The 15,121-nt window shown below is 44.9% G+C and overlaps 1 protein-coding gene across 3 annotated transcripts in view; it reads left to right on the top strand.

Annotated features, from left to right (window-relative positions):
• Window positions 1–15,121, top strand: part of DEPDC5 (DEP domain containing 5, GATOR1 subcomplex subunit) — a 111,527-nt gene that overhangs the window by 61,477 nt on the left and 34,929 nt on the right. For 2 of the 3 annotated variants that reach the window (XM_036276559.1, XM_036276557.1), the window contains 6 exons: window positions 1,018–1,174; window positions 2,107–2,267; window positions 7,213–7,330; window positions 8,011–8,178; window positions 8,895–9,114; window positions 11,280–11,413. In XM_036276559.1, coding sequence (XP_036132452.1) covers window positions 1,018–1,174; window positions 2,107–2,267; window positions 7,213–7,330; window positions 8,011–8,178; window positions 8,895–9,114; window positions 11,280–11,413 — 958 coding nt within the window. Of the gene's footprint in view, window positions 1–990; window positions 1,175–2,106; window positions 2,268–7,212; window positions 7,331–8,010; window positions 8,179–8,894; window positions 9,115–11,279; window positions 11,414–15,121 lie in introns of all 3 variants that reach the window. The other variant, XM_036276558.1, reaches the window with a different exon arrangement.

Below are 15,121 nucleotides of genomic sequence, written 5' to 3'. Positions count from 1 at the left end.
CCTGGGACTCAGAGGCAGAGATGTGGAGTGTTTCTGTTTCATATTGCTCCCTTGTATAGAGACTTGGAAAATAGTCTTTACTTAAATAACTTAAAGAAAGAACTGCCTTATTTCTTTAACTCAGTGATTCTCAACTAGGGATTCTTTTGTCCCCCAGGGACATATGGCAATGTCTGTGGACATTTTTTATTTTCACAATCAGGAGATGCCATTGGCATCTAGTGAGTAGCATCAGTGGATGCTGCTCCACATCCTACAATGCACAGAAAAGCGCCCCCACCCCCCACCCTGCCAACACAGAGTTAGTTATTCAGTCCAAAATCTCAGTAGTGCTGAGGAGGAGAAATCCTGCTTTAACCAAAGAGCAGGCAATTGTGGGCAGACCCATGTGGTCAGGCCCCTCTACCGATCGAAACTTTCCTTTCTAGATTGTTAAACTCGGTCTCTTAAAGTTTTGGCCTTATAACTTTCCCAAACATCCTTGATTTCTCCTCTTACACTTTTAGATCTGTGACTTATTTTTGCAATTCTGAAAGTATTCCTAAATTCTGCTACCGTGTGCTGTTCGCTCCAAAACCCAGCTGAGCTCTCCTCCTTTCTCCACCCAGCCATTCTGCAGTCCTCAGGAGAGGCTCCAGCTTGAGCTCTCTTCTGCTCTTGGAATGTGATTTGCTTCGATGTGTAACTCTGCCTGCCCTGCAGTAACCTCCTTGGCATTGCAGCTTATAGCTCACGATCAGCAGAAAATGTGAAGTTTCAGCTTTGAATCCCATTTGCATGATGGGATTGAATGAGCACGCGCATTGCATTGTCTAACAAACTGTTTCTCTCTTTCTCTTTCTCCCTCCCCATCCCCATGTCTGGAAATTTTATCACCTTTCATCATGAACTTTTTTCCCCACCCTCCCCTTCTTCTCCTCCCCCTACTCACCACTGTCCACGCTTGCCGTGGTGACCACACATACCTATCCCCCTATTTACACGAGGCAGTTCTGACACTGTCTGCTCCCCCTGTAGTGCCAGGCTTCTGTTGCACAGTTGGAGTGGACTGGAAGTCTCTCACTACTCCGGCGTGCCTCCCCCTCACCACTGACTACTTCCCTGACCGCCAGAGCCTGCAGAACGACTACACAGAGGGCTGTTATGACCTCCTTCCGGAAGCAGACATGGACAGGTTGGTGTCAGAGGAAAGGTGTTTGCAGGGAGTACAGGTATGGCCAGGTGTGTGTCAAAACACTGAATTTTCAAACCCATTTCCTCTTGTATTTAGGAAATTTTATGATGCAAGAACTGTTCATTTTTCTCTGGAGTTCTTGTGACCCGCCTCCTTTAACCATTTCTCTTCATTGATCCTTTCTCATGTTTTCTATGATAGTTGTTCTGATCTTCTTTTCTAAGATTACTCATTTGGGCATCAAATTACCTGCCTTCTATTGTTTTTTTTTTCCTTTATGGATTTTAAAGAGAGAGGAAAGGAGAGGGAGAGAGAGAGAGAAACATCGATGAGAGAGAACGTTGATTGGCTGTCTCCTGTATGCCCCCTACTGGGGATTCGGTTAACAATGCCCTAACTAGGAATCAAACCGGGGATCTCCTGGTGCATAGGTCAATGCTCAAACACTGAGCTACACCGGTGGGGCACCTGCCTTTTTCCCTCTTGAACTGATCATTTCTCCCAAAACTGGTTTATAGATTGTTAGTTTTTTTTGTTGTTGTTTATGCTCACCTGAGGATATTTTTTTTTTCATTGATTTTTAGAGAGAGTGGAAGGGATAGAGGGAGACAGACAGGCAGACAGACAGAGAGAAACATTGATATGAGAGAGACATGCACGTGTCCCTTCCAGGGCTGGGGATTGAACCTTCAGCCCAGGTACATGCCCTTGACCAGGAATCAAACCTGCAACCCTTTGGTGCGTGGGCCAGTGCTCTAACCACTGAACCACACCAGCCAGAGCACAAATTGTTAGTTTTTTGAACCACCATAGAATAGTTATCAGGTCTGGCTTGTGGGTTTGAAGCATAGGAGAGGATAGGACTGTGGACCCTGAGTGTCACTCTGGCCTGGGCTAAGCATATTCATGTGAACAATCAATTGGTTTTTCAGGAGGGACGAGGAGGGTGTGCAGATGACGGCCCAGCAGGTGTTTGAAGAGTTCATCTGCCAGCGTCTCATGCAGGGCTATCAAATCATCGTGCAGCCCAAGGCACAGAAACCCAACCCTGTCGTCCCACCTCCGCTAAGCAGCAGCCCCCTCTATAGCCGAGGTGAGTTCTTCTCTTTGAACTTATATTTTGTCTTTTGTACTAAATTTGTACAAGTAGACTCTCAAGATGGTAAGGAGTAGATAGCTTCAGGGGTAATTGTTTTTTAACACAAAATTTTTCTTTCTAAATTTTACTTTATAGGAGGAATAAAGTCTCCACTAGGCACACATTTATCCTAAAACTCTCTTTCATCTATAGCTCTCCTCTTAAGGAAGACCAAGTTCAGGAATGTTACAGCCTGGCTTGGGCAACACCTTGGAGTAGCAGGCAGCTGAGCCATGACTAAAATGTTCAAATACATTGTGAATATTCTAGACCCAGAAACTTGTATTTGTTTCTAATATGGTACCTGACATACAGCAGGTTCTCAGATGTTACCCAAACCTGAAGTTTATTTTATTTTTTACTTATTCTGGATTCATCTCTTGTTTGTCACTAAAGCTTAGTGACTTGAAGCAAGGGTGGGTCATCTGGGAGTGACAAGCTAAGTGACAGAGACTCAGTGACGCTGATTGAGTTAGAGCCAGGCTCTGGAGAGCTCTTCTAAAATAATTCAGGCAGAGAAAATTAAGCACGGTGCCTGGAATCAGAAGCAGCGATCACTTCCTGGAATAATCAGTGAGCAGCTGTTAATCTTCTGCTTCCTCCTTATAGCATATGAGACCCCCTTGTTCCCCTGACCACCCAGTTCAAAATCTCAGACCATCTTTGGCTTCATTAAACCTACTCTGGCCAGAGGATTAGGGAAGTGTGATTTTGTTGGAGGGAGTTTAGTGGTCATGTGGTCCAGGTCGCGTTGTTGACGATGAAGGTTTGGACTCCCTCTGGGTTTTCTTTGAAAACCCCTTGTGATATTTGTCACTTGTTGCCTTCTTTTCATATTCTAGACTCTACTGAATAGAAACTTCTCTGAGTGCCAGGATTATTTTAACTTCATTTTTTTTCTTTCTTTATTGATTTAGAGAGAGAGCAAGGGAGAGGGAGAGGGAGATAGAAACATCGATGAGAGAGAACATTGATTGGCCACCTCCTACATGCCCTCCACTGGAGATCTGGCCCACAACCTGGGCATGTGCCCTGGCCGGGAATCGAACTGGTGACTTCTTGGTGCATGGGTTGACGCTCAACCACTGAGCCATACCAGCCGGGCTAACTTCATTTTTTTAAAAAATCCTCTATAATGGAAACCACTGTGCCTGGCATACAACAGTATGGGTTGATAAACATATGAATTCAGTCATTCGTTCATTTATTCAATAGTATTTTTGAATCTCCTGCTTGGTGAGGGGTATATAACCCAGAGGGGAAAAATAACAGTAGTCAAACTATGAAATATAATTCCATTCTGTGTTAAAGACTGTGAGGGGAAAACCAAATGGCTGTGAGAATATTGAATATGGGACCTGGACTGGCTTCCTGGAGAAGGTGATGGGTCGGATGGCTTCCTGGAGAAGGTGATGTTTGAGCTGAGATGTGAAGGACGTGCTGGAGTCATTAGTAAGAGAAATGGGGATGGAGGGCAGGATTAGGTAAGAAGAGAGTGCCAGGCAGAGGATTAGTATGAGCAAAGGTCCTTAAGCAAGAGGCACTGTGACACAGGCTGGCGAGGTGGGGCATAGGGAGTAAGCCAGAGATGCCAGAAATGTCAGGAGATCCAGGCCTGGCAGGGCCATGTGAAGGACTTTGTTTGTTTTGTTTTTTTTAAACCTCACCCAAGGATAGTTTTTATTGATTTTTTTTTTTAAAGAGGAAGGGAGAGAGAGAAACAATGATGTGAGAGAGAAACGACCATCTGTTTTGCCTCCCGTACGTGCCCTGACAGGGACTCAAACCCACAACCTAGGTATGTGACCTGACGGAGAATTGAATCTGCAACATTTTTTAGTGTATGGGATGACGGTCTCACCAACTGAGAAACCTGACCAGGGTTGTTTTTTTATCCCAAGAGTAGTGGAGTGAATTTGCCATTAGTATCAATGGTCCCATCCAGGCTGCCTACTTGCTTTTCTCTGGAATAGCTGATGGATGTCCATTAGTGGTCTGTAATTCCTCACGTGTCTGGTTCTGTTTTGGCTGATTCATGAGCCTCATGTCATGGCTAATTGGCTAGAGGCTGCTCACCTGATTGTACCCTTTCTGGCTGTTTTTCTCCTTTGATAAATTTAATTGCTTTTATTTCTATAGCAACAGAAATGTTACCATTATTATTTTAATTACTGGAAAAGTAGCCGCTATAAGTGACCTGTGCTACTCATTGATTGAAGATTTATTGAAAACTGATTGTGAGCAGGACCCTGTTCCAGTAGTGAACAGAACAGCATTGGTCCTGTCCTTGGAGTTTACAGTCTACTGGGGAGACAGAAATTAAAGTCATAAACCACAAGTGTATATTTGATCACAGATTGTGAGAAGTGTCATGCAGGATAAAAACAGGAATAGGTCTGGCTGGAGTGGCTCAGTAGATTGAGCATCATCCCATGGACTGAGAGGTCCCAGTTTGATTCCCGGTCAGGGCAGGCTCGATCTCCAGTGGGGGCCATACAGGAGGTAGCCAATTAATGTTTCTCTCTTACATCAATGTTTCTATCTCTCTCCTTTCTTCTCTCTCTAAAACATCAATAAAGACATATTTTAAAGAAACAACACAGGAATAGGTATGGTGTACCTAATTAGGAATGGGGTATAGGTACCATTCTAGATCGTCATGAACATTATCACATTGTCTTCCTGACAACCAATGTGGTGTTTGATGCATGAATGAAAGAATGCCGGCATTGGGACAAGCTCACTTTCTAGTTGCAGAAAGCGAGACTTAGAGAGATTTGGTACCCAAGATCACACAGCAGGCAAATGATAGCACTGGGGTTTAACCCAGGTCCTCCGAATCAAAGCCTCGTCTCTTTTATATGCAACCTGTCTGCTGCTCCCTAAACATTACGTGAGAAATTTCTTTATTCACAGTGAAGATCCTTTCAACCTCTGCTATCCTGTCTTCTGACAACTCCCATGCTGCTGGCCACTGTGACTATCTCTCAGGGCTGAGCGAGGGGTCTGTTTCACTTTTAGATCATAGGAATTGTCTTGGCTTGGTTGTTTATTTAGGCACTATTTTTACTCTCTTGAAAGCTTGTAGTTTTCTTGATTCTTCATTATTTTCCTCTTTTCAGTGTTCCACTCAATTCAACTAATACTTTTTTTTTTTTTTATCCTCACCCGAGGACATTTTTTGTTCAGGTAGAGTGGGAGGGAGAGAGAGGAAGAGAGAGAGAGAGAGAGAGAGAAATATCAATGTGAAAGGGACACATCGAGTGGCTACCACCCGCACGACCGACCAGGGCCGGGGACAAACTACAACCAAGGTACATGCCCTTAGTGGGAACCGAACCCGGGTCTCTTGGGACCGCAGGCTGATGCTCTAACTGCTGAGCCAAACCGGCCAGAGCTAATCCTTTCTTTTTAATCCTCACCCAAGGATATTTTTTCCATTTTTTTTTTTTTTTTTTTAGATAGTATGGGATAGAGGAAAGGAGGGAGAGAGAGAGAAACATCGATGTGAGAGAGACACATTGACTGGTTGCCTCCTGCACAACTTGACCAGGGCCAGGGCTCGATGGAACTTGCAACCAGTCCAGGTAATGTGCCCTTGACCGAAATTGAACCTGAGACTCTTTGGTCGATGCTCTAACTGCTGAGCCGAACAAGCAAGGGCTCAATTAATGCTTTTGAGTGCCTACTGTGGGCATGGCACTTTATCAGGTGCCACAGAAAATATGACGGTGAGCAAGATTTGTGTCCTGGCCTCCTGGAACTTTTAGTCTGTGAGGGTGTGAGACACACACATAAGGAGCTACATACAGGGTATGTAGTATGACTGCTGCTGGGTCTGAGAGCTTTTAAAGCAGTGGTTCTCAACCTTCCTAATGTCCCAACCATTTACTACAGTTCCTCATGTTGTATGTTGTATGTGGGCGTATCTGCATGTGGGCGGGCCCGCCTGGAGACGGAAAGAGGAGCCGTGTCTCGGTTCCTAAGACCATCAGAAATATGGGTTTTCCAATGGTCTTAGGCGACCCCTGTGAAAGGGTCATTCGACCCCCAAAGGGGTCGCAACCCACAGGTTGAGAACCACTGTTTTCGAGGAAGTGGCATTTGATGGTGACCTCAAATGATCCACAGGACTTTGATGGTGGTCCACCCAGGAAGAGAAGGAAGAGGAAGCACCAGGAACAAATATCTGGAGAAAGAAATTGCAGCAAATAAATAAGTGGTCCTTTAAGACTGAATATGAGCCCTGGCCGGTTTGGCTCAGTGGTTGGAGCGTTGGCCTGTGGTCTAGAGAGACCCGGGTTCGGTTCCCGCTAAGGGCACGTGCCTTGGTTGCAGTTTGTCCCCAGCCCTGGTTGGGGTCGTGTGGGTGGCAACCACTCGATGTGTCCCTTTCACATGACGTTTCTCTCTCTCTCTCTCCTTCCCACTCTATCTGAACATAAAGTGGGAAAATGTCCTCGGGTGGGGATAAAAAAAAAAAAAGACTGAATATGATATAGCAGTGTGGGAGTTGTGGGAGCTAAGGCCAGTAAACATGGCTCCACCCTGGGGTGAGGACCTCAAATGCCAGGGTGGCAAGTTGTGCTTGAGTGGAGTGGAGTTCCATTTTCTCCCAATCATCCCTCAGCCTATTAACATCTCAAGAACTTTCCAGAACAGGCTGTTCAACAGCCCCAGGCTCTGATCTGCTGCTGGTTGGTTCAGCAACAGAAAAATCTGCCAATTTCAGGACTTTCTTTGTTTTAATCAAGGATAATGCTTTTCTATAAACCTTCTCCTCAAAGGAAAATGTTGCCTCTTTTGTTTCTCCTTTTCTGAAACTATATGGAAGAGGAGCCATTACTTGTTAACAGAATGACCTTTCACCAAATGGAGGAAATGATTTTTTTTCTGTTAGGCCTTGTGTCCCGAAACCGCCCTGAGGAGGAAGACCAATACTGGCTGAGTATGGGCAGAACTTTCCACAAGGTGACACTGAAGGATAAGATGATCACAGTGACACGATACCTTCCCAAGTGAGTCCTTGGATATTTAAGGTTTTCAGCTACTGTTCTGAATTGTGTCCACATACTGTCCACATACTGAATTAAGTGTATCACACATGATTCAAACTGAGGAGGTTGAGTGATTGCTTTTTCTTCAGGAGTTACTGTTTTGTTTTCTAGGGTTATTTTAGGGGTAAAGCTCCCATACTTCCAAAAGAGATTTGATTCAGTTTATAATGTTTAGCCTGATTCTTAACAAGCCAAGTAAAAATAAAGAATGTGAGGAGAGCCCTGGCCGGTTTGGTTCAGCGGTTAGAGCGTCGGCCTGCGGTCCTGAGAGACCCGGGTTCGGTTCCCGCTAAGGGCGCGTACCTCGGTTGCAGTTTGTCCCCGGCCCTGGTCGGTTGTGCGGGTGGCAGCCACTCGATGTGTTCCTTGCACATCGATGTTTCTCTCTCTCTCTCTGTTCCTCTCTCTCCCTCCCACTCTACCTAAAACAAAAAAAAAAAAAAAAAAAAAGAATGTGAGGAGAGAAGAATGAGAAAGTTAAGATCTGAGAAATCTCTGTTACCAGTCCCTGGGGATGAGTTGGCTACTATGGTGAAGGGTTGAATACCAAGGATGGTGCTAAGTGTTTTGAGACTGAAAAGGCTGAGAGGAATCGGGGAAGATTCACTTTTGGACTTTCGGACATGCCCTTTTTTTTTCAGGTACCCTTATGAATCTGCCCAGATCCACTACACCTACAGCCTCTGCCCTTCCCACTCCGACTCAGAATTTGTGTCCTGTTGGGTGGAATTCTCCCACGAACGGCTGGAGGAGTACAAGTGGAATTACTTAGATCAGTACATCTGTTCCGCTGGCTCTGAGGACTTCAGGTCAGAGAGCGTGCTTTGGCTTTCCATTCTGGCTGCTTTGAGTGTATCCATATTTTAACACTTCTGGCCTTTTTTTCTGATTACAAAATGATGTCTACTTTAGAAAAACATGGAAGAACAAAAGCGATTCTGCATTGGGTTAAAAACACAGTGCTGAGATGGATGGGGGTGGACGTTGCACAACAGTGTGAATGTGCGGAATGCGTTGAAATGTGCTCTTAAGGACCAGCGAAGTGGTCATCTTTGCTGTGTACATGTCACCACATAAAAACCAACGGCCAAAACCCTTGGTGGTGATGTGCTCTTTGTTGGAATGTCAGTGCAGATGATGTTCTTAACATTTTCCTGATTACTTTGTGGTGTCTTGTTTTTAATTTGTGTGTGTGATTTATGATTGTGATGATTAAAAAGCCACAACTCACTGGGCTGGTGCACAGAAGCATTCTGGCATCTCTGGGATATAAAGTAAATGCAGTCTTTGAGTTCTTCTTTTTGAGCTTATGCTTTTGTTTTTATGTTTTTAACTTATCTTTTAATTATCGTTGACATACAATGAGCTTGTGTATTAAGTGAAGCCCTGAATTGTGGCACATCATGGGGAATGGGACCCTCACACCAATTTCAGAGAGAGGGTGGAGGTGGTATGTTCACGGGAGTGCTTTCACTATCTGCTTTTTTCTCACCACCACCCCTTTTCTTCCTTTGGTCCTCCACAGCTTGATTGAGTCTCTGAAGTTCTGGAGGACTCGATTCCTGCTGCTGCCAGCCTGTGTCACTGCCACCAAGCGCATCACGGAGGGGGAAGCCCACTGCGACATCTATGGGGACAGGCCCCGGGCGGACGAGGAGGAGTGGCAGCTCCTGGATGGCTTTATCCGCTTTGTGGAGGGCTTGAACCGGATCCGAAGGCGCCATCGCTCAGATCGCATGATGCGGGTGAGGGTTCTGGGGGCTCCTTGGGGACTGTGCTTGGTCTGGGATTCAGGAGCTATCTCCTCCTATCTCGGGGACCTCTCACTTGCTGGTTTATTTACTCTACAACTGTCCAGCATTTATCTTAAATCTAAAACAGTGTGTTCTGCCCCAGCCGGTTTGGCTCAGCAGTTAGAGCATTGGCCTTTGGATCTTGGGTTTGATTCCTGGTCAAGGGTTGCAGATTTGATCCCCAGCCCTGGTTGGGGTTGTGTGGGAGGCAACCAGTCCATGTATCTCTCTCACATTGATGTTTCTCTTTCTCCCTCTCCTGTCATCTCTCCCCACTTCCTCCCTTCCATTCTATCTAAAAATCAATGGAAAAATATCCTTGGGTGAGAATTAACAAAAAAACAAAAAACCCCAAAACAGTGTGTTCATCTCCAGTGCAGGGTGAGGAGGGGGGATTGGGTACAGACAACCACTGGGTAGTATTCTGTGGCACAGGGTAACCTGAGGACACAGCTCCCTCATGTACTCCCCAAGTGGGACCCAGTGTTGAATGCAGCTGCTTATGTGATGTGGTGCTGGACTACTGATTAGAAATTTGCTTAAGTCCTGGCTGGTTTTCTCAGTGGTTAGAGCATCGGCCCACAGACCAGAGAGTCCGGGGTTCAGTTCCTGCTAGGGGCACATACCTTGTTTGCAGTTCGTCCCTGGCCCCTGTTGGGGTTGTGTGGGTGGCAACCAGTTGATGTGTTTCTCTCACATTGATGTTTCTCTCTCTTTCTTCCTGCCTCTCTTCCTCCTACTCTATCTGAGGATAAATGCAAAAATGTCCTCGGGTGAGGATAAAAAAAAAGAAAAGAAATTTGTTTAAGAAAGTAATAGCAGCAATATCAGCAATATCATTTACATCACTTTTAGAGTTCCCAGTACCCTTGGGCATTCATTCATTCAACCACATGCTACCTAATGAGTACACTGAGGGCCATGCTACCTAATGAGTACACTGGTATTTCTAAGGATGCCCAGCTTTGTGTGTGTGTGTGTGTGTGTGTGTGTGTGTGTGTGAATTTCATAAATGTAGAGATTCATGTAACCATCACCACAATTAGGATTTGGAATAGTTTCCATCACTCAAAAAAATCTCCCTCATGCCACCCTTTATAGCCACACTCTTCTGTCATCTCTAATTCCTGGCAGCCGCTGGTCTGTTCTCCATCACTATACTTTTGTCTTTTCTAGGTGTCATGTAAATGGAATCATACAGTATGTAACCTTTTATGGCTGCCTTCTTTCACTCCGTGTCATGCTTCTGGGATTCATTTAAGTTGTCACATATATCAGTCGTGCTAACCACTGTACCACATGGGCCAGGGCTGAATTCATTTCTTTTCATTGCTGAGTAGTGCTCCATCATTGGCCATGTTTTATTTTTTTGTTTTTAACCTCAAGTCCATTGTTCTTTAACCTACTCAGCTGCCTTATATACACGGCATCATTTCTGGGAGAGCTTGTATAGTGGGAAAAAAACTTAGTTTTGAAGTCAGGTAACTGGGATTTGGGATAAGATGTTTAACTTCTCTGAGACTCAATTTCTTCTGCTGTAAATTAGGTATGATGTTATTTACTTTCTAGAGTTATGATGAGGGTAACATGAGATGATATGTGTAAAACACCTCAAAGAGGCAGGCACTTGGGAGCCCTGGCCTGTGTGGTTCAGTGGTTAGAACATCAGCCCACTCACTGAAGGGTTATGGGTTTGATTCCCAGTCAAGGGCCCATACCTGGGTTGGTTGCAGGTTCAATCCTCGGCCCAGCCAGGACATGTGTGGGAGGCAACCAATTGATGTGTCTCTCTCATATCAATGTTTCTGTATCGCTCTCTCCCTCTCCCTATCCCTATCTCTTCTTCCCTTTCACTCTCTCTAAAAATCAGTGGAAAAATATCCTCGGTGAGGATTAACAACAACAAAACAACAACAAATCCCCGGGCATTTGGGATCTTTCATTCAATCGAAAGACATTTTCTGGCATTTACTGAATTCCGAGAACCTGTGTTCCTCAGTTAACAGGACTCCCAGAGCCTGAGACATAACAGATGTAGCAGCGTGTGTTGGGCATGAGTGGCGTCCACTGAGGGACCCACTCGGGCTCATGGTCTTGTCTTCTTTTCTTTGCTTTAGAAAGGGACAACCATGAAAGGCTTACAGATGACTGGACCCATTTCCACGCACTCCCTGGAATCAACTGGTCCCCCAGTTGGGAAGAAGGGAACCTCAGCTCTGTCTGCCCTGTTGGAGATGGAGGCCAGCCAGAAGTAAGTACCTGGTTGAAGAGAGACTTGTCCCCATCCCACAGATCCTGAGGGTTCTCAGTGCCCCACTGTTGTGATTGGGGTGAAATATGATTTCTATCTGCAAGGAGCCTATTACATACAAAAATACACATACATGAGAATAAGGCTGGGTTAATACCTGGTAAATGTCGAATAACATGAAACAGGCCAGAACTTACAGTGTGGGGCTTAATCTGAACTATAGATACATTTGGTTTGGCCCACAAAATATTGTTTTCTTTTTTTGGTTTGTTTTTATTTTGTTAGTAGAATATTTTTTAGAGCAGTTTTAGGTTCAAAGCAAAATTCAGTGGAAGGTACAGAGATTTCCCATATACACCCTGTCCGCACAAATACATAATCTTCCCCCATTTATCAGCATCCCCACTAGAGTGGTACATTTGTTACAGTCGATGAACCTACATTGAGACATAATCACCCAAAGTCTGTTCTCTCTTGGTGGTGTACATTCTGTGGGTTTAGACAAATTTATAATGATATGTAGTCACCCTTACAGAGTAGTTTCTGTGCCCAAAAAAACCAAAATATTTTTTAAATATTGGAGCCAAACTTTTTTTTCTTTTTATCCTTTCCTGAGGACATTTTTCCATTTTTTATTCAGATAAAGTGGGAGGGAGAGAGAGGAAGAGAGAGAGAGAGAAACATCGATGTGAAAGGGACACATCGAGTGGCTGCCACCTGCATGACCCAACCAGGGCCAGGGACAAACTGCAGCCAAGGTACATGCCCTTAGCGGGAACCGAACCTGGGTCTCTGTGGTTAGGCTGATGCTCTAACCACTGAGCAACCGACCAGGGCCCAAATTTTTTTTTAAATATGTTTTTATTGATTTATTTTAGAGAGAGAGGAAGGGAGAGCGAGATAGAAACATTGATTGGTTGCCTCTTGCACACTCCCCACTGGGGATTAATCCCGCAACCCAGTCCCAGTCATGTGCCATGACTGCAGGACCTCTCAGTCCATGGGACGATGCCCAATCCACTGAGCCACACGAGCCAGGCTGAAGCCAAAGTTTTTTAAGAATATAAGAATCTGGATTTTTTATGAATTCTAATATGAAAAAATATTAGTATATTATTAATATATATAACAAGATGCATGTTTATATTATGTAATATATAAAACAATATATTATACATAATATAATACAAAATTATATTATACATAATATGTAAAATCCAGTTTTGCTTGAAGTAGTGGAGGCTCAGTTAACACTGGGTCCATAGTCATACTCAGCCATGATGGGCTGGCACTTTAGAATGGACATGTGCCCTCTGGTTTACCATAAGAACCCTGCACCCTCTGGACTTGGACTTGTCTTATACCCTCAGTCACAGCACCTGGCCAGCTTCTCTATGCATTTGAGTATATGGTCCCTTTATAAACAGTAAGTGCTACAGTCCTAGGACACTGCTGAGGCCACATCTTGTTTGGGAGGGTAGGGACAGTGCTAGAGGATTTAAATTGGCCTTGTAGAGCCCTGGCCGGTTTGCCTCAGTGGTTGGAGTGTGGGCGTACAGACCAGAGAGGCCCGGGTTTGGTTCCCGCTAAGGGCACGTACCTCGGTTGCGGTTTGTCCCCGGCCCCGGTTGGGGTCGTGTGGGTGGCAACCAGTTGATGTGTCTCTCTCACATCGATGTTTCTCTCTCTTTCTTCCTCCCTCTCTTCCTCCTGTTCTATCTGAGTATAAATGCAAAAATGTCCTCGGGTGAGGATTAAAAAATAATAATAATAAATTGACCTTGTAGGAAGGGAAGCATTTATATAGAGGGGAAGTGGGACTTGGGGAAGAGGAAAACACATTGCCACGGGCAGGGGAGTGTTTCCTACCTCCTTAATTCTCCCAGCCAGATTAGGTATCCTCTGTGCTTCCCTCCATCCTGGGTTTCCGTCCATCAGTATTCTTTCAATGGCCACACCTGGTTTACTCTTCTTCCCCCAACTTGTTTGTGCAGTGAGGGCAGAGGCTGTGTGCTGTGCCTGGCATGTAGTAGGTGGACAGTAGACGTGAATGATGGAGAAAGGGCTGTGGAGGGTCCCTGAGTGAGATGTTGGAGGAGACTAGACCATGTCTGTCTGCTCTGAGCGTCTGTGTTGTGCCCAGCAGGAGCCTGAGTACGGTCCACTTTCAGAAAGTTCTGTGGAGTATGAGGCATAGTGGGAGATGCGATTACAAAGACTGTGTGGGAAGCTGGATTCAGGCTGTCCTTACACATTCTCATAGCAAGAGCGATCCTGTAGAAGTTTTTTTTTTTTTAATGGAAAATTTCAGATTAAAAAGTAGACAGACTAGTATAATAAATCCCTGTTTACCCATCACCCGTTCTTCAATGATTATCATCTCAAAATCAATCTTGTTTCATTTATGTCCCACTTGCTCTCATCTTCCTTTTTTATTTCTTATTAAATCCCAAACATCATATCCCTTCATCTGTACCATTTCAATATGTATCTCTGAAAGATAAGTATGCTTTAAAAAAACTGTAATACCATTATTTACCTAAAAAGTTACAGCAATTCCTTAACATCATGAAATAAATATCCATTCGGTGTCATTGCCAGTAATGGTGTTTTCAGAGATGAGTCCCATGTATAGGAAGGCCCAGTGGGTGGACCCAGGAGGCAGAGACCCATTGGTAGGCTCTCACTAGTCCAGGTAAGAGGCTCCAGAGGCTGGATGGAGGGTGATGATGACATGGAAAGAAAGGGATCCCAATGGAGAAGTGAAGAACATAGCAGGGTGACTGGGGGACAAATGAGGGGAAGAGATTTGAGGTAGACTGGACCCATCACTGGGGACACTGGGTCCTCTTCAGAAAATATCTTTATGTGCCCAAAGAAAGACCCCAGAACTCTGCCTGGCAGGATCTCCCTATAACTAATCACAGGCCTTTCCTGCTGGAAAAAAGAACAAGGAACATATGTTGCTGGGAAGAGTGTGAAGCTGGGGGTGGGGGAATCTTATTTTAATTTGTCAGTGAGTCATCATTTAGTATGCTCCAAGGAGCCTGTTTCTGCTAAGCCTGGAAGAAGAAGGACAGCTTGGATGGTAGTGTCCCTGTGTGAGGGCAGACTCACAGCTAACCTCAGAGCAAGAGGCAGGGCAGAGAGATATACTCCTTGCCCCAGGTGTCTATCCTGGGTGACGTGGTGTGTGTTCTCAGTGCTGGAGGTAGAGCAGAGGGAGCAGACCTTTGTATAGTGTTTGCTCACCCAGCATTCTTTATTTGTGTGCTTTTTTTTCATTCTGTGCCAACCTATCCAATTTTATTTATTATGAAAAACTGAAAAAAGGATTTTTAAGATGTCACCTGTAGTCCTGCCGTCCTAGCATAACTGTGTTTATTTCTTCTACTTCCCTTCTGGTCTTTCTCTGTAGCATATACATTCAGTTGGCCTCTCCCAGAAGATAGTGGGAGAGGCTGGCCTTGTGCCAATTAACAGCTTGGCCGTGAGCAGTCTGCTCCTTTAGATGAGGATGACCCGATGACAGCTGAGTCAGAGCAGAGAGACCCCCTCATGGCAGAGGTTACTGCCTCTGGTGACCCCCTCCCAGCAGAAGGTAGTGTGCTCTTATCTGTGTTCTCACATATGTATGTGTACAATATGTATAACTGGTCATTTTGTGGCAGTCCCCTCCCCTGAGCCATTAGACAAGGAGCCTCCAAG

This window comes from Molossus molossus, unplaced genomic scaffold (assembly GCF_014108415.1).
Source record: "Molossus molossus isolate mMolMol1 unplaced genomic scaffold, mMolMol1.p scaffold_m16_p_22, whole genome shotgun sequence".
NCBI classification, from domain to species: domain Eukaryota; kingdom Metazoa; phylum Chordata; class Mammalia; order Chiroptera; family Molossidae; genus Molossus; species Molossus molossus.
The sequence above is the reverse complement of the archived record's forward strand: the minus strand, read 5'-3'. Positions and strand labels throughout refer to the sequence as shown.